Source organism: Camellia sinensis, chromosome 11, assembly GCF_055761805.1.
Source record: "Camellia sinensis isolate YWXY chromosome 11, ASM5576180v1, whole genome shotgun sequence".
NCBI classification, from domain to species: domain Eukaryota; kingdom Viridiplantae; phylum Streptophyta; class Magnoliopsida; order Ericales; family Theaceae; genus Camellia; species Camellia sinensis.
The window spans coordinates 52,933,338-52,954,202 of NC_138971.1; the positions used below are offsets into that span (position 1 = coordinate 52,933,338).

Below are 20,865 nucleotides of genomic sequence, written 5' to 3' on the forward strand. Positions count from 1 at the left end.
AACAACTCGAAGAGCGAATGCATTTTGAGACAAACAAATCGACAAAATGCATCCGAAACAGAGGTAAACTTGGACCTTCAGTACTCTCAGCACACAGGGAAGCTAGAGACTCCCTTTGTGTTCTTCGAACTCTTACCTTCAACTCACAGTACAAAGGTGCTGAACTGTTGACAAGGAGCAACATCTGCTGGGGAAGCCACGAATGCCGCTTTTCTTCCTGGTCATATTCACAACTTTCCCTATTTTTCAACGGGGTGATGGACTAGGTTAGATCAGTATCCAAAATCGAGATGCAAACCTGCTACCTCAACCTATGGGGCTTCCATACAGATTTCAAGCGGGGATACACCCCTGGGTATTAAACCAGACTGTAGCCTCAGAAATTCCGAACCTTTGTGTTCTTGGTGACAACCATTCGAACTCTAGTTTCCACTGTCGCAATTGATCCCCTAGGAACTCATCGCAAACACAACCAAGACGCCTCTGGCAAGGATTGGTACTCCAGGAGAGCACTTTTGATTGCCGTTCTGACACGAAAATAGTCGGCATAGTATTTGATTCACTTTGAACACACAGTTCGTATTGTGCACTGCTCATTCTGAACACAGCTCATAACATAGCACTCGATTTATTCTGCTCACAGCTTATTCTGAACATACAGCCCATTCTGAGCACTGTTCACTCTGAACACACAGCCCATTCTGAGCACTGTTCACTCTGAACACACAGCCCATAACATGGTACTTGATTTATTCTGCTCACAGCTTATTCTGAACATACAGCCCATTCTGAACACTGCTCACTCTAAACACACAGCTCAGAACACAGTATTCTATTCATTTTGAACACACGGGATGTAAAGAGGGAGCTTTCAGAAGTCGAAACACACTCAGATGCTCCGCATTTTCCTTATTTTCCTTTGCTTCGCAATCCGAAACCCATAGCTTCAGATAGGTCCTGGTTCCACTATTCTGACATGACCTGGGTTGGGCCTCGCGGTTTATGAAAGAACGAATTCTTGTTTTGCACAAATGTGGAGAATGACACAACACTCTGAGCACAAAACAATTTATTTTTGAAATTGAAATGAGAAAGGGGTTCTCAACCAGGTATTGAGCCTATAACTGACCACAGTCAAAACGAGTTAACAAAGAAAAACAAAAGGTAAACAACCTAAAACACATCGAGTAACAATCAAAACGACTCAAAACAAGAATCGAGAAAAACAACACAACCATCATGACACTCAGACATATTACAAAGACGAGAGACCTCTTAGATCATGAGGAGCCAGTTTCTCCGGGTATTGTTTCCCACCCTTTCTCATTTGTGATCCTCACATCACTCGGCCCTCAGGCTCTGTTTTTCTGAAAAAGTCCTTTTTCTCACTTTTTCTCTCCACGCACATCTCTCTATTCTTCAATCTCTCTTATTTTTTATCCCTCCCCTGGGTGGTTGATAGATAAATAGGAAGTTGTGGGCTCATGCCCAGTATATTCAGCTCGAGGCTATTTCCTCCGGTGACGTCTAGTCGATGCCTCGGATGAAGGAGTGGAGTATCTTGATCCATTCCGGTTCGTGCTTCGCACTTGGCTTGATACCTCGTTGCTCGGAGGATGAAAGAGCTTTCAGCCCTTTGTTGTTAGCTCCTGTTGTGCGCTTTGTGGCGAGTAGAGTGCCCTTTTCGGCAAGCATGTTGACAATGGGGAAAAGACAGAACACCTGACTCAACTACGCCCCTAGTTTATCATTTTGACCATTTTTTGTTTTGGCTTTCTACTAAAACAATGTTAATCAAAATGAGAGTTAGATTAACATACTTGTTCAACTGTCTGATTTGAAATCATGCAAGTCAGGCTATGAGCACTGAAAATTTTCCTTTTTTGGGTCCAAGAAATGGTCCAGTTTTGGAAAGAATGGAATAATTTTCGAGAAAATTAGTCAAACCTCAGTAAAAAAATTCTCAAAAACTATTTTTGCAAACGACCACTGCTCAACGAGCACGAAACTTACACTTGAGATGCACAACCTCAGATCCAGGCATTATATGGCAATGGAAAATTGCCCCTAGTTTGAGCGTAGCACATTGTATAGCAACGGAAAGTTGCCCCTTGTTTGGATAGCGCCGCAACATACTGTAATCAGTCCTCCAAGTGACGATCACAACCGAATTCTCGGATACAGCGAAAACAAAGATGATCAAAAACCATTTCATGGACATAGTTGATTTGGAAGTGTTTGTGGCTGGATTTCAGAACGAAGTTGCCTACGTATCCCAAACATGGGAATCAAGCCTTATGTAGTTCCAGTTAAGGTATACTCGTGTATTAACCCTCACCTTTTACGCTCTAACTTTTGCCAAGGCCGCCCTTCCAGGTTTTCAACCTTGCGAGCTCCGTTTTTCTTTTCTTTTCAATTCTTTTCTTTTCCCTTTTTTTTCATCTTTTCTTTGCATTTTTTCTTTTTTTTTTATTCTTTTTGTTCTTTTTCTTGCTCTAACTTTTGCCTAGGTTGCCCTTCCGATTTTTCGGCCCAGTGAGCCTTTCAAGGGTAAAAGTGTAGCTTTGTCCATGTCAAATGGTTTCGAGATCCTGAAGTAATCTGAATCCAGGAGAATGGCTGCTATTCGCTGAGGATGCAAAAGTCCATTTAATGGGGGCTGAATTTGCCCCTAGTGTTGTGGATAGAAACTCAGTTGTCCTTCAACGATACTTTCTTCTTTCCTCCCTTCTGGGATTTGGCATTCTTGCCAATCTTCATTAGTTTTGAGATGTGTCCCGATTTTTGGCTCTTCAAGCGCATCTGGCATTTTTGGTGCCCCTAATTCGAGGAGTGCTGCTGGTCTGGCTTCGCAAGCTTCCTTTGATCACATCTGATCTTCTTGATCTGACTTTCCTTGCCGCTGATTCACGGGCTACTTCTGATCTGGCCACACAGGCCTCACACTGTGGTTGACCGTTGAACATTCTGAATTAAGGTTCAAGGTTTGAGAGCAAAGGAGGGCGGGTCTCGAGGCTAATAGCGATCCTGGGCTGCACAATCTCAAGAGCGATTCCACACAAGTCTTCGCAGGACCGCGCAAAACATTTTTTGAAATCTTTTAAGAAAGCAACTAATCGCTCGCGCTGAAGACAATGTAGGACCAATCTGGATCAAGCCAGGATCCTTCTCAGTACTTGCGTTAACAAACATGATCTCATTCATTAAGGGCTTAGCATGCCTCTCTTTCTCTCAATTGATCAAATTTTGCAAAACCTGAGGAATTCCTTCCTCTTTGTTTTCATCACAATGTTAGAAAAAGTTTTGAAAAACTTAGGCCAATGCAATGATTTCAAGGCACAGAAGAGCAGGTACTGCCGTTTCATTCTATAAACTTGCTGGCATAATAGGCTCAAAGCAGAAACAAACACAGAATCATGAAAATCACAGTTGTTTCATTCAAATCTTCCGGTGTAACTGGCTCCATAGCAGAAACAGACCCAAAAGAAAACAAAAGGACAAACACAAAACAAAATAGTGATGCCCGAGGTAATATCTCCGGAATCACCCGACTCCTATACAACATAATTGACTCGATACAACAAGACAGACCCCAAACAAAAGACTGACTTAAAGCAGAAAGACAGACTCAAAACAACACAAAAGAACTGACTCAATACCCAAGCCAGAATGCAAAATAAATAGCATTCGCAAATGTTCAAAACAGTGCGTGCCATACACAACATCTGGAGTAAACTGAACGCCGCCCGTAGGTGGTTCATTTCCTGATCACATACATGTATTATCCTCGTAGTTCACTGATCCAGTAACGATGGACTTTGCTGAACTAGGTTGGAGGATGATCTCATTGTCAATCAAATCATGTACTTCGTGGCAAAGACGGAAGCAATTGTTGGTGGCATGACCGGTTTGTTGATGGTACGCATAGTACTGGGTAGCGACATGACTAGACGGAAGATGACTAGGGAGAGGTCGAGGCTCGAGGGGTTTGAGATGCCCCTTTTCAACAAGGATTTGAAGAGCCTTAGACAAAGGCATGTAGAGGGCATGGAAGACCCTGCGACCTCGGGGTAGATACTTTGAGGTTTGCAGACTTTTGCTGGACGCACTAGCAAAGGGGTCGGCTGGTGCTGATTTGGTTTTCTGATCTTTTCTGGATGCAGGATTAGATCTAACAGGATCGTTTCCAGTATGACGGCCCTTCTCCCGGTTCTCCCCTTGGCTTGAATTGCCCTTAGTTTGAGTGGGAAAAGTGTCATTCACAATCTTTGTAGCAACTGCGAGCACCTGTTGTTTGTTCAGTCCCTCGGCTTTGAAAGCCTCAACAGCCTACATGAGTTGTTCATAGGGATCAATGTCTGCCCCCACCTTGTTCTTTCTACTAGCCTTAGCTTGATCGAAGGTTTGGGTTGCTACATCAGAGCGGAACCTGGTTGTTGTTGACATGCCATTGCCTATACTTAGGATGGGTTCAGGTTGGCTGAGTTCAATTACAATCTGCCCCAAGAGCGGAGGCTCTTCCGGCATGAAGTTCCTGGCATGTGACATGGTCGACGACAGAGCTGATATTTCGTAGGCTAGATCAGCAACAGATCTCTGAAAATCACCGATCATTGCCATTAGCTCAAAAGTGGTGGGCTCACGGGTTTGAAATAATTGAGGTTCCCAGATTGGATGTGCGGCAGGTGACCTGGGCAGACGTTGCATCTCAACATTGGTCTCACCCTGTATTGTGATTCCTTGGTTTAGTGCCGCTGCTATGACCACAATTTCTTCTGAATTCTGTGTCATCGTGAGTCTGCTGAACTGAACAGAGGTGATGTGACTGGTGGCTGACGGATCTGATGAACCGGTGAGCCTTGACTAGCCCTTTTCTGCCTTACCTCAGTGAAGGAGAACATTGGTTACTCGGAACCGAATCTCTGAACCCCCCTGAAAGAGAAAACATGTAGCATCTCAGCCCAATTTCACCAGAACAGACATAAGCATAGCTGAATAACTGTATTCGACCACTGATCACTATTCCCCAAATTACTGCCCCAAAACTGAATCTGATGCCCACAGATATAACTGATTCTCCAAATACTGATACCCGCAGACCTGATACTCAGACTTGCAAACTGATACGTGCATTCCCTGTAGAGGCACACTCTAAAAACACATAATCAAGCAAATGAGAGCCAAAACACCCCTATGTTGGGGTAGGGTTTCCCTATCCTATTTTGTCAGGAGCTAGGGTTTCACTACGCACGCAACGGCTTCAGACAACCTATAATCAGGTAAGCAACTTGTCCTAGTTTGGAAAAGTCACTATGGATTCCGAATATGCACTAGGTCGAATGGTAAAAAAGGGTGCCCCGGTAAAAAGCGGGATTTGTGTTCCTGTCGTGGCAGAGCCCGCAACCAGTCAGCCTTACGACGTGCTTCTCAAACCAAGCCTCCGGCAAACCGTTCAGGAATAGCATACGGCAAACACGGTGTCCTAGGTGCACAATGCACATGCAATGCAAAGAAACACATAAGTAAAATCAAAACAAGATATCATGAGTTCGCGTCAGGTTCTCTAAATCCCCAGCAGAGTCGCCAGAAACTGTAGACGCGCCCGAACATCCCGGGAAAATCCCGCTTTGTTCATTGGGCTCACTACAGTTCGGACTCAATGTCACGGTTCTTAATCTGATCTTGCAAAGTGCAATGCGAGATTGATAAACCACCAAAGAGTCCAAATCCGGCAAATCGTTTTGAAAAACTGATTTTTAGAAAGAAGTGCCAAACATGGACTGCTTTGCCAGATACAGAGTCGCCACCTAAATATTTTATTTATGAGAAATTTAGGAAACCCTGACTCGTGCCTAAGGCCACGTGTCCGTCATCACCAAAGTTGCCTCGGCTCGGGAACTTGGGTACGAGAGGGGAAAGTCATGCAATGAGCACCCCCGCTCGCCCGATCAAAGATTGGCCTTTACTAACATGATATCTTGTTTTTGAAAACACATGTGCTCTTATTCCAATTATTAACCTAGAATTACTATGTGGTGCGCACAGTAGACAGTATAGACTGGATTGCCTAAGTTGGAACAAAACATCTCATGTTTGTTTTTGAAGGCGATTTGCTACTCGCAAGTAGGCTAAAATGCTGATTTTGTCACCCTCAAGTGGGCTTAGAAAACATGGTGATTTGTCACTCTCAAGTAGGCTTAAAACTCGCAATCAATGAATTGTTCCAATTCAAGTAATCCAACCTTCACCCACAGGCATTCAGGCAGTTATATCACATAAGCAGTTAGCCTCATGGCAAGCATGCTATCATGGCAGTCACTCACACACATGCAAGGATGCTAAAGCATAAACACTTACCGAGTACTCCGAGCCAAAACAAAAGCTATGTTAGAAATCAATGCATGATCCTAGCTATGTCAAGAATGCCTAATGCAACACATACAAAATGCAATTAAGATAGGCTCGGCTATTCTAAAATGTCATGTGAAATGCAATTTGATACATGTATTCAAACAGGAATTGAAATACAATGCAGTTAGTATGATGCGCCGAGCCCGATGCATGCAAGACAGATGAATAGATGCAAACATGCGAGCATAAGGATGCTAATTGAAACATGCCCTAAAACTAACCATCGTAAGCTGGTAAATAAAAGGGAGAAAGAAATGGGGGTTGGAAGACATGCATCACACACATGCACACTTATTTACAACAGTTGTGCCCTCTCGACAGAGGGTCCGAATGAATAATACAAAACCAACTAGCTAATCTAAGCTAATCTAATTAAACTAGTTATTACACAACAAAATGAATAACAAGTTACAACTAATTATTACACAACTCTAACTAATTAACAAATTAACTAAGTTAGCAATTGAATAAGCATGTAAACTATATGAAATAAGCAGCCTTAACTCTGCCTTGGATGACGAAGGATGCGTGCCCGGTCACCTCGTGCGAAAATCCATCGCGATGCCCCGATTTGCCTTTGTTTGCAACTGGTCTTAGAACACTGCGAAAAGCTCCAGAAGGCTGAAACTCTATCTTGGGAATCTGTAGGAGGGCTGACGACCAGTTGTTGGCATTGGAGACCACCTGCCGACCACTTTCTGTGCTGAAAACCAAAAAAAGTGGTCGGCCAGCCACTTTATCTGGTTGACCGACCAGTTTCTGCTGCCAGACTTCAGTTTGCTGCAACAGAGAGCAAAAAAGGGACATGGCAAAGTATTTGCAACACATATATGCACAAACACCCTCCCTCTCATTACATAAGCTCAAGGGGGTGTGGTTCTCGACCCTCGGGCCACCAATCATGCATCTCGATGCATGATGGCCGAGGAGCCAAATTACACAACTCAATATGAAATGAATGCACACATGAACACATAAAGCCTAAAACTCCATCATGTATAGTCAAGAGTGTTGGTGACCGAGAATTGAGGCACGTTTCATCACTTCGAGTATGAAACGTCCCTTGTTTCCCATGTTTGGACTAACTCCTATTCCAAACACAATGCAACAAATAACATGGCATGACATACACAATGCGGCTCAAGCATGCAAACATTCAATGCAATGAAACAAGCATATGAACACGATGCAAGGGACAGGCATGAAAACATGCAACTAACATATTAGCATACACAATGCTATGAACTACATGGCATACACAATGCTCATGACAACTAGTATACGCAATGCACATGGTAACTAGCATACGCTAGGCAATGGACATGGCATGCACAAATGCAATAATCAATCATGCAACAACATGGCATACTCAATGCACGATGGACTTAAACCAAAATGGATAGGCCTCAGCCCTGTCCAAATTAGTGGCCATACATGCTAAGATAGAAACTCAAAATGCTATACAAACATGCATGCATATCGGCCCAAGCTTAAGGCTCAAAACACAACTCTCCAAAAGCATTGAAATGATGAAACATGGGGTACAATGACATATGTTCCAGCACTGAAATGGCATGCAAAATGACTTAGAATCATGCTAACAACCCATGTAATGCATGTTGAAAGGCTCAAGCGTCAAAGCTAGTGAAGTGTATTACACTAGAGGCATGCAAGATAATGCTCAAATGGCCAAACTAACCCCAAATAGACCCTATGCAAGCCAAAACAGTAGCAAAAATGAGTTGGGATGATGGCTTGAAAGGCACGAAAATGAGGCTCATGCAATGGCTCACAAATAGGGCACAAAAGCACAACCCTCAAGAGCACTTAAAGAGCGGAAAATATGGAAGTGTAACAGCCCTACATGCTCTGAAATATCATTCTCAATGATGCCAAAACATGCAAATACCTCAAGTTAAGCATGTAAAAGACCTCAAAACTCGAAGCTAGTCAAGGCTATTACACTACAAGCATGCATGACAAGCCTCATTCGACCAAGAAGCCTCAAAACAGAGCTAAGATAGCCCAAAATAAGAACAAAATCATGCTAGGGCATAGCTAAAATATGCTAGGATAATGAGCCAAAACATCATGCATACAAAGCTAGTAAACAAGATTTACACTACAAGCATATGGAGCATGCAAGAGGCTACCAAACCAGCCAAAAACAGAGTCATGACATGTCAAATGATGGCCAAAAATCTACTGAAATAGAGCCAATTCATGCTAGAAAGACATGCTACTTTGATGAGCCACAAATGGGAACACACAACACATACAAGAAGCAAACATAAGGTGGCCAAACCAGCCATAGACAGAGCTAAGGTAGGCCCTAAAAGTCATGAAAAAGTGCCTGAACTAAGCCTTGAAAGTATGAAGATGCATGCTCCTTTGATAGGCCAAAAATGCAAGCAAACAAAACAAGAAGAGAGGGGATCACCCCCCTCTGATTTGAGACCTCAAAACCACATGCCTACTACTGAAAATCCACTGGATTTCAGTGGCTAGAAGGCCAAGCAAGGACTAGCTCAAAGGCCTTAAACCATGGCATAAAACAAGGCCAAACAAGGCATGCAAGAGAGTAGAAGACCCTCAACACCCAAGAGGCCTGAAACAAACATCAAAATACAAAACTTTTTCCAGTTGAAAGCAAGGCCTAAATAAGCATGCAAATGAGACCAAGAGAGCAACCAAAATAAAGCTTAAAAGGGAGAAAAGAGGTTACCCTTGAAGCACTGTAAAACCAGCAGATTTCTCAGCCAAGAAGGTACTTTTTTAACCTCCAAAAAAGTCCTCCAAGAACCTCAGTTCAATGGTGGGGGTGTATGGTTAAGGGTTGTGGTGCAAAAGTGAAGAACAACACACTCTTTAGGCATCAAATATAGAGATATAGAAAGAGATATATGCTTATGCCATAGGAAAATTTTTAGAACCTCTGCCATGGAGAGGGAGAGCCTCTCTTATAGAAAAACAAAGGTTCAAGCTTCTTGGAGAAGTTAAAACTTGGATGCAATCCCTCCACACACGTGTATGGAGGATACAGTCTGTGCCCTCCAGCTGGCACAGCTGGTATCCACACAGTCTGCCAAAACAGGAGGAGAGTTGCCGACCACTTAAAGTGGTCAGCCTGCTACTTGCAGTGGTCGACCGACCACTTCTAGTGGTCTCCCAGGAAAAAAAAGTGGTCAGCAGGGGGAATTGGTGGTCTCCACACTGAAAGGATTGGTGGTCTCCACACTGAAAGAAAGCCAATGGTGGGGTGGGAGACTAGAGAAGGTGGCCCAAAGACCAAGAAAACCAGTTTCCCGACTAAAAAATCGGCTGGTGGGAAGGAAACTGGTCTCCCACCCTCGTACCACCTTCCAAGCAAGGAAAACAAGGTTTGTACCAAAAACAAACCAACACGGATGCAAAATGAGAGTTCGGGAGGCAAAGTGCGCAGCCGGGAGCCTTGAAACCCAGCTGTTGAGCACCAAAAGTGGTATACGATCACAAAAGTGGTCTCCCGGACCACAGTGTCCTTCTAGATAGAGGAAACAAGGTGTGGTTCAAAAATCACGCGAAACGGAGAACGTTAAGCGGTCCCGAGACAAGGCGCACGGCCGAAGGCTCCGAAAATCGGGAACTGATCTCCAAATGGAAAAAAGTGGTCTACGACCACAAAGAGATGGTCTACAAGACCTCTCCCTCCCTCCGGGAAGAGAAAACAAGGTTCGGTCCACAACCGAGCCAAAGCACAAAGAGTTCGGAGACCTGGAGGCAAGGCTCTCAGCCAAAATCCCGAAGCTCGAAACGAGCACAACATGCACTATCACCGAGTGCTTAATCGATGACGTTTGAGTCTTAAGGTCAGTCAAAAATGGGGTGTCTACAACTACCTATTCCTCTTTTTTGAACAACATATATATATTTTTTTTAACATGTTCAACACTAGAAATAGATGCAAATGAAAGCTGTGATGCATGGTTTAACAATCAATCATCAGGAAAGCAAGTGATTGAATCAAAGATCAATAATGTTTGTATAAATGGAAAAGAAAAGAGTACATGAAAGTGATTAGACGATTGTTTGTGTCTGATCTCGGATTGCAAAGCCTTAAGAAGATCAAAATCAAAAGTAAGATTGGAAGTCCTTAACAAGATTGGCATAGAGGAAAACAACGGGGGATTTAGTCCGGTTCACCATTAGAAATTGGAGATAGATTTTAAATAGGAATGAGGAATTTAGGACTTAGGCGATTGAAATAGCATGTTCAATATACAATTTCAAAATCGCATGTTCAACATATGATTTGTTTATGTCATGTCAGTAATAACTAAAGAAGACATGTTAGTATAAAATTGCAAGTTGAAGTTATAATTTCAAGATGAAATCGTAGGTTCAATATGGGATTTTACAAAACCGGTTAGTTTACTAAATACTTTCAAAAGTAAGCTATTTTGGTAAATAGTTTAATTTTTGGAATACTCAAAAAAAAAAAAAAAACACTCTTCAATCTAGGTATAACTTACGTTAAATTAATTTTTAATTTACATTATATAACTTTAAAGTAAAATTTTAAATATATATATATATATATATATATATAGGAGAAATTTACAATGTGCGCCCTTTTAAATGATGCATATTGTAAAAAAATTATAATTTTTTATGATGAACGTTATGATTATTTATGATGTGTGTTATGATATTTTGTAGTAAAGTTATAAAGAGTAAATTTATGATGTGCATCCCAAAGTTAGGAATGATAATGTCATGACATTTTATGATTTTTGTTATGACACTTTAAGATTTTGTTATGACATTTTTTAGTAAAAAAAAGTTATAACATTTTGAGTTTAAATTATGAAATTTTGTGAAAGAATTATAAAAAGCATACCATATGCACCCTTTTGAAAGTGCACATTGTAACATATCTCTTATATATATATATATATTTAAAATTTTACATGAAGGATTCTAGTTTTAAAATTTCGCATTGAGCTCCGCGATTACACTTCTGGCCTAGCCCGACAAAGGGCATCCATTTTGGTCATCACGACCATTTGAGGGGCATATTTGTAATCAAACCAACCCAACCCTGAGCACAGGGCTGCCACATCTCTTTTTTGGCTTTCTGTGCTTCTTCCTCAATTTAAACCACAAATTCAACATTATCATCAATAATTATACGAAATGCAAACTAAAAAATTAAACAAATATATTACACTTTTATGTTTTATTATTTTCACATTAGTCTTTATTTTATTTTTTTTGGCTTTTCACATTTTAAGTTTTTCTCAATTTACTTTTAAAGTTAATTTATATCTAAAATTATACAAAAATATCATATTAGCTGTCACTCGGCATAAAAAAATGTATTATTATAATTGAGTTGAAATTTGGGTCAGAGGTATAAGCTAAATATAAGGGTAAATTACAAATACATCCATTGAAATTTGTTTAAAAACCGAATAGCTCACGTGGTTCTAGAAATTATAAATATCTCATTGTCATAGTTTTTTGTTTAATATAATTAACAGAAGAAATAAATTTTTTAATTACCCTTCTATGTAACAAAAAATTAGATGAATTGTTAATTGAAATATATTTTTAATATCATTAAAAATTGTTAATTGATTTGATGATATATCAATAAAAGTGGTCATTTATTACGCGATTATAAACTTGAAGAGGCGAGATGTAATTTTCAGAATTACAGGAAGCAATTCATATTTTAAGCAAACCTTAGAAGGTGTATTTATAATTTATTCTAAATATAATGATATATTTTATGTCATGTGGTTGTTAATGTGACATTTTCTGTTTAATTTTGGACAAAAGTTAGTTTTAGGAGTAAATTGGAAAAAAACTTAAAACTTGAAAAAAAAAAAAAAAAAAAAAAATCTTGAAGGGTGAAAATGAGGAAATGGTAACACATATAAGGGGCAAAGTGTAATTTACCAAGGAAAATATAATTTATACTTTTTACTTTTTAACTTTTATATGAATTTTACTTTGATTTCTCATATTGTAATTACAAGATGAATTGTATTGTGAACACAAGATGTAATTGTTTTGAAATAGTTCAATGAGAAAGAGATTTACTTGATGGAGGACAATATTTTTTCATGAGAAATGGATTTAAATTGATAATATCTGGAGAATATTTAATAAATTTTAATTATTTAAAGGATTATACAAATAGGGACGCTACACTTATAGCCTTATAATCTCTAGAACTCTCAATTATTATTTCTCTCTCTCTCTCTACCGCATTCACTGACATTGCCTTAATGACATCTGCTATTGTTGCCTTAATGAGATCTACCACTTTCACTTCAGTTGTATCTACTACCGTTGTTGCTACTTATTTTCTTTACATTCAAAGCCGTTGTTGTCACCATCGATCTCTCAGTCTCTGCTAGCCTCTAGCTTTATATGCACTCTATTCACTCGAAACCGTTGTTGTTGTCACTGATTTTTTAAGTATAAGTTATTTCATCTCTCTTTCTAACGCATCTTACTAGTCTATATTTGAATATTGTTTGTTTTCAAATGTCATCTCTCACTTTTCTCTTTTTATTTTATTTCTCTATTTGTTGATTTGTATTTTGTTGGTTGGTTTCACTAGTTTTGGTCAATGGAATTTCACTGTACTTTGACTATATTTGGTTAGTGAAATTTCACTAAATTTTTAAGATAGTGAAAATTCAATTGGCTTTCAATTTTTCAATTTTAACCACTCAATGAAATTGTACTAATCTAAAAGTAAAATTTCATTAAAGTAAAAAAAAAAAAAAACTGTGTCCTAACATGTAAAAATTTGATTCAAATTTGTAATTTTTAGCAATTAATTGAAAACTTTTATGTTTCTAACAATGAAATATCATTAACTTAGCATAGTGAAATTTCACTTCGCAGAAGACTCACCAAAAGAAGTCATTGAAAATTTTCACTTTCCCGGAAACTAATATTACTTTAGAAGAATAAGGAGAAACAATTTTCTAGTAGTAGTTCAGTTTCTCCAACAAACATGGTTAACCATTTTGGACAAAAATAGCCCCCATAGTTAGTTATCTTTTATGTTCGTTTAGGTGATTTCAAAACTTTAAAATGTAATAACTTTTGATTTATATCTCTAATTTTTGTAAAATTTATATTTTTAGATTCCTATTGAAAAGATCTTTTAAACAAGATGCATGAGTAATATGAAATTTTGAAGAAAAAAATTAATGAAACTTTATTATGTTCGTTGTTATGTCACAGTGAAATTTCTTTGACTTTAGTACAGAATGAAATTTCACTTAGAGAAAGAGAAAAACATAGAGACATATAGAATTTTTTTTCAACATAGAGAAATATCGTGTTTCAACATAGAGAAATACAAAGACACAGAGAAAATAATAGGAAAAGAGAGAGAGAGAGAGAGAGAGATCAAATTTGTGTACAAATTGGCGATAATGAAACAAATTGACCACAAAGAAAATTAAACATGCTAGATCTATGCATAGATCGGTGAGAGGCTATCGGTGGTGGTGAATGATGATAGTTAGGCAATGATGGTAGATGGTAGAGTGTTGGTAGATGTGGTTGAGGAAGAGAGAAAGCAAAAGAATGAATACCGATAGATGAACGTTGGTGGATGTGGTGATGACGTTGGAGATTCCGTTAAAGTGGTACCGCAGATAGATTGTGAATAAAGAGATAAGCGACTGGTGAAAAATTAGAGAAAAAAGAATATGGTTTATAGAATTAAAAGGGTATTTTGATCAATGTATGTTAAAGTTTGTTATTATCTTTCTAAAATTTTAAATCTTAGTGACCATAGCTATCAAACTAATTTTTGTTATTCTTAAACTTTTACACAAACATATATGGAGGATCTCTCCCTAATTTCTCCATTTAAAAATACATCATTATTATAATAAATAATAAATATTGAACTCTTGATGTCTAATTAATTATTTTTGTCATATGAAAATTTAAAAATATAAAATTAGAAGAAACAAATGATGCATAGGCTCCACGGAGGACATAAAGTAAAAATATTTGACAAACTTTATTTTTAAGGTAAATTATAAATACACTTCTTGACATTTGTTTACAATAATAATTATCTTTACTTGTTTTGAAAATTATATCATGCCTCTTAAAATTTCTAATCGCATAACTATTAAGTTAATTAACAAATTTTAATGATATTTTCAAATAATAGTTTTGATAATTTTATCATTATATAGGAGAAGATAGTTAGAGATTTCATATTTTTTGTCAATTCTATTAAATCACAAATTCTGATAAGGGATAATTGTAATTTTTAAAATCACAAAAGGAATATATATTTTAGGTAATAAATTTGTAATTTATCTTTATTTTTACAATTAAATTTATATTATATATCAAAAATTCCAATATGCACTCTTTTTTTATAAAAAAAATAAAATAATTAATAATGACCATAGTGTTTCCCCTAATTTGGTTTTAATCCAACAAAAAAAAATTAGGATAAATTACGAATACATCCTTGAGGTTTGCTTAAAATACGAATTGCCCCATGTGGTTTAAAAAATTATAAATACCTCCCTGCCATAATTTTTTATTTAACAGATTTAATTGAAAAAGTGAAATTTCTAACTTTCAACTATACAATAATAAAATTGTCTAAATTATTGATTGAAATAAAATTTTAACATTATTAAAAACTGTTAATTAACTTGATAATTTATTAATAAAAAGATCTATTTGTTATGAAATTAGAAACTTTAGGGGGCACAATATAATTTCTAAAACTACAAGAAATAATTTATAATTAGTAATTTATATTAGTAGTACATATTTGTGTTAATTGTGCCATTTTACAACTCTCGGGTGCCTCTATTTACACACCACATTTAGTCTCAAGGCACACCATTAATTGGTTATTTTTTATTATAATAACAACCTTACATAAAATGACCAAAATGACCACAAAACAATATCAATACACCCCCCACACACTACCACTTGCCGCCGCCTGATTCTACCTCCGGTCACCATCACTGAAACCCAGCCACCATCGCAACCCCCACAACCTCCCTACCTCGCTGGCGACCCCTTTCCCCTATGCAAACCCTTCTCCCTTTCCCCATCAACGAACAACCCAGTCTCTCACTTCGGCCATGGCTCATTTTTCTCTATTGCAAAGAGAGAAAGAGAGAGAAGAGAATCCTAGGGTTTTCAGATCTAGATCTAGGGCTTGCAGGAGTTCGATCGTGTAAACTAGATTCAAAGCTTCGATCTAGTATTTCAAGCTCTGATTCGAAGCTTTGCCACTGCAGTTGTCTTCGGCGAGAAGCTCCTCTTCGATGGGTTGGGAAAGATCTCTGTAGAGGGAGGGTTGCGGTGGTGAGGGTAGGTTTGGTAGTTTTTAGAGAGAGAAGAAATAGTAGGATATGAGATGGAATGGGATGAGAAGTTGTGACGGCGATGGTGGGGAAGTGGTTGAGTAGGTGGTGGAGGGAAGAATAGGGTGGAAAAGGGTTTGGGAGTGTGGTTGGAAGTGGTAAAGCAGAGAAAGTGATGGATGGAGGAGTGAGGAAGAGATTCGCTGGAGAATGAGGGAGAGGCGACGGCCTGCGGCGAGTGGCGGCGACTAGGGTTAGGGTTGGTGGTGTGGTTGAAGAAGATGAAGATATTTTAGGTATATTTGAAAATGGATGGTATGTATTGATTCTACTTACACCTCTATTCAACCTCTTTACACCCACCATCTCATTACACCATTAAAAAAAATGTAATTCTCATTACACCCCCAATATATTACCAAAACTAACCCTAAATTAACTATTTCATCTCTTTACACCACTAATTTTAGTAACACGGTCCTAAACAATTTACATTATTCCGGTGTTATGCTGCCGAAAAAAATAGATATCTCTAACATTTTGTTACTATACATTTATAAAGACACTTTCTTCCAAACAATGATTTTTTAATTTGTGGTAGGCATGTTCGGTAATACAACGCTAATTAATTTGAATTACTCTAGTGCCATATTATCGGACAATATTTTTTTTCCCAGCATTATGTTGCTGTCCAATTAGATGATAACAAGAAATTGATTTGGGCCACTTGTGAAGTGCATGTTCAGTGATACATTGTTATGCAAATAGAATTACTCTAGTGTCATGTTGCCAAACTACAATAGAGTTGTGTAGGCCCTCGTCGCTATACATTGAAAGATTTACTTTTTCCTTGAAGCATCTGTAAAAAAAAATTCATAAATCAAACACGCATCCATAAAATCATACATAAAAAGTATCTATAAAATTATTCATAAAAACATCAAGTGTATGAATATCCACAAAGTATCCATAACATATGTCATTGTTTGCATCCATCAATCAAACATGTTATCACAATTCGTCTTGGTAATTTGTAGGCAATTTTTACTCCCTTAATAGAAATAGACATCCACACTTTTTAGAACTTGTCAACCTCAATCGTTCTTCCTTGATCTTCCTGTTATCTCTATAGTAACCACATCTTTTACAAGCAAGTGTAAGTCTTGGTTTTCTGTCATTGCCTCCCGCATTTGATGTCTTTATAACAATGATAAATTCAATCTTTTTTCCAACATCAAAAGCCTATTTAATTAATGCTTCACGACTACTTAAAATCTAAAGATAATAAATACATTTATATGTCAAATTATTAATAAAACTCAATACAAATTTTAAAAAAAAAAAATTTGTATTCATAAAAAAAACTTAACAAACCTCGTATGCAATGAATTCATGACTACAATCCATTAATATTGCATACTTGCGTTGTTGCAATGAGTATAAGTATAATCCTTCAAGGCAAAAAAATAAAAAAATATATAAAAAAAAATGAAACTAAAAATACATGGTAATGAGAAGCCGAACAAATTAAAAAAATTTAGTTTGGGGTTACTGGAAATGTATCTTTGATTCAGTAGTTGGTTACCAGACTTATATTTTTTGTTCGGCAATGTGATGCTGGACTATTTTATTTTGTTCGATTTCGAACCACAGAACGAAAGCCGAACACCGGTCTAGAAAAACGAAACAAAAACCTACTAAATAAATAAATAAAAACTCACAATTTCACTTTTTTTTATAGTTCTTCACCACCGTTTCTTCATCAATTGCTTTCTTTAATGATCAAAATACTATGATTCTCACTTTTTAAAAAGAGATGTGTAAGATAAAAGAAAAATTAAGAAAGGAAAAAGAGGAGTAGAGATTGAAGATCAAGGGGTGTAAGGAGATAATAAAATATATTTAATTTTAGTATTTTGTCCTTAAAGGTAATTTCACGCATGGATAAAATTGGAAAGAAAAAAAAAACTCATATGGAGGATGTGAAGAGGTAAAGTAGTAGTGTAAGTAGAATCACCCAAAATAATAAAGTTAAAATTGTGTTTAGTGTGCATTAACTTTGAAACCAAATGTGGTGTGTAAATAGAAACCCCCCAAAATAGGCCTCAACACCTCTCTCTCTTGGATCATATTCCACTCTTCCTCTCCTCCTCCACTGATTGAAATCTTTTATAAATATATAATAATCATGTTGTTGCTATTACTGCTGCTGCTGATGTTACTGCTTTTAGAAATAAATAAAGGATTTCACATGTTTTCAAATTTTTAATTGTGAAAAATTATTAAACGAAACACACTTATTGATAAATTTTTTTAAAAAATTCAAGTATCATTAAGGGTCTTTCATTTGATTTTTTTTTTATTTTTTATATCAGAATCTTTCATTTAATAATTCTTTTCGATCAAAAATCTCAACTATGGAGTCTAATTAAAATTTCAACTGGAACCATATTGCTGTGTACTACTTGTACTGATTCATTATGGAAGTCCTCTGATTCGTTCTCTCTCTGCTCTGCACACTTTGATCCTTTATTGTTTTATTTTTCAATATTTTTTCTCACCCTTGTCGAGAAATTATTCATTGCCCCAAAAATATTACTTCATACCATTTAAATTTGGATAAAGATCCAGTTATTTCCTCAAATGAGACAAATAAATATTGGGACTTATTATTTCAACCAATAATACTAAGGTGTTGGAGCATCACCTAAATATATCCCTAGGACAATGAATAATTTCTCCTCCTCCGCCCTTTTTTTTTTTTTTTTTTTTTGGAATAAAAATTAGAATCTTTTAATAATGTTGCAATAATCACATTTATCGATCATGTTTTATTTATCATATGTTTTGAAGTTGGAAAAGATTATTGTACATATCCCTCAAAAGATGTGTGCTATAAATGTGATAAGATAATAAATAAAAACATGACAAATAAATGTAGTTATTCTAGCAGTGATAATTTGATATAGTCATTCTAGCATTTACGGACTTGCGCGGTGCGATTCGGTGTGATTTAAAAATAAAATTATAAACTAAATCGTAAACGACGGATTGACAAATAACCAAACCGTTTGTTAGTTGATTGAAAAATAATTTTAAACAATTATTAAACATTTGAATAATATATAACACTAATTTATAATAAATTATACATCCTACACCTCTTTCACATCGATTTTTAATTCGATATTTTATTACAGGTAAAAAAATATATTAACTATAACAGAACAGTTCCGAAAGCATATTGAAAATTTCAAATCATAGTTCAAATTAACCCGCGGTTCGCGGGTGGAACAGGATGGATTGAGAAGATCGATGTGAATTGAGTGATATTTTGCACAACTACTAGCATTGATAATTTTTGGGTTAATTACATTTTTAATGTTCAAAGTATGCTATTTTTGTCATTTTGGTCTCTAACATTTAAATTATGTCAATTTAATTCACATTGTATAATTGAGAGACCAAAATGACATAAAACTCATAATCACGAATGAAATTAACTCCTAACATTATTTTAGTTTATTATTAAAAAAATTCAACTGACATAACTACAAAGTTTCATGAACCTCACAGAAATACAGTTCTTTTATCAAGATAAAAATTTTAAAAATAGAAATACAGTTGATATTCACACACACCTTGAGCTTTAGGCCTAGGGTCTTGTTGGGATTATGCTTTGTTTCAATTCAAACCCATCCAAAGTGATATTTTCATTCTAAAGAAGAAAAAAAAAAAATTATAGTTACTTTCTCAAGTCAAGTGTAACTGTATAAAACATCTACATGCTATTAGTATCTTCAAAATTTGAGAAGGATAATGGACAATCTTAATATTTTAGAAACATCCTTACTCTCAAAAGCTTAAACCATGATGAGTAGGGGGCTAGCGGCATACTTCATTCCACATGACTTTTCCAGCGATGATTCTTATAAAAATCAATCAAAACTACATATATTTACAGACATGACGATGAGTTTGGTTTTGCCACCTCAGATTTGATGTGGAAAATCTGGGACGATCAGAACAAGAGAACATTCATTTGTAAGAAGAGCCTATTTGGAGAATTAAAAGTTTAGGCTTTTGGAGACTTGGGATCAGGTTTTGATGTATAATTTGTTTTCGGCCTTCTTGTAAATTAAATTATATCATTACTTATCAAAATAACATGTGTTGGGGTATAGATAATAGAACTATAGTACACATTACCTAGTGTTGCTGTGAGCGACGAGTCTTGACAACATAAACATAATGATAACCACTCAGTGTACAGTTTCATTTTTTTTGTTTTAAACAGAACTAGGGAGGACAACTAGGTAAATGCCAAGACGGCCCGAACAATATAGTGGAGCACTTGTCATATAATGACAACTAAAAATAATCTCAAGCCATCACAAAATCACATTATAAATATGTCAATGCAAAGAATAATGAGCCATGTAACCAAGAAATAATCATTCATGTGATTGACTTGGAATTTTGGATATATTTAAGTTTAAACAGTTGTACTAGGCACCTTGATTCTGATATTTTACATGTGATATATATCTCCATACAGGTACATTCTGATACAATAACCCTGTTGCTAATAAATAATGTAGAGCTTTTACATCCACCATTACAAGCGTGCATGTAACTAGTCAAAACAACAGGGAATGTGAAGTGTAGAAAAAAGGATAAGATACTCGGACCTTATTTATTAGAGCACTCATTGGATTCCATCAGTTGCTGTGGCCTGCGATGGTACATATTGATTGTAAGTGGCAGAACACAATGACAATAGTCAAATTAAAATGTCCACTCTTTTGAGTAACAATACAGAGCTTAAACAATAAATTGGTAACCTCCAAATAATGCAGAGTAGAGCTTTTATGTAAAACAATTCAGATGACGTTGGTAGGGACGTAATTAGAAAGGAAAATCATGCTTTTTTACAAAACAAACAAATGTGCCAATCAGCCAGCAAATAAGGAAAATATCATGCAACATATCGGAAAGTGTAGTTTAAAAATAAATAAATAAATAAGGGTAATTTATGGTCATAATGAAGTAAACAGCTTAGTGACAAATATGGAAACATTTCCAAGAG

General features: G+C 36.5%; 1 protein-coding gene across 5 annotated transcripts in view; it reads right to left on the reverse strand.

Annotated features, from left to right (window-relative positions):
- Positions 1-20,242: 20,242 nt before the first annotated feature.
- LOC114312012 (uncharacterized) overlaps positions 20,243-20,865 on the reverse strand; it is a 41,879-nt gene continuing 41,256 nt past the window's right edge. For all 5 annotated transcript variants that reach the window (XM_028258171.2, XM_028258191.2, XM_082893906.1 and 2 more), the window contains one exon: positions 20,243-20,511. In XM_028258171.2, coding sequence (XP_028113972.1) covers positions 20,469-20,511 — 43 coding nt within the window. In that variant the 3' untranslated portion in view covers positions 20,243-20,468. The remainder of the gene's footprint in view (positions 20,512-20,865) is intronic.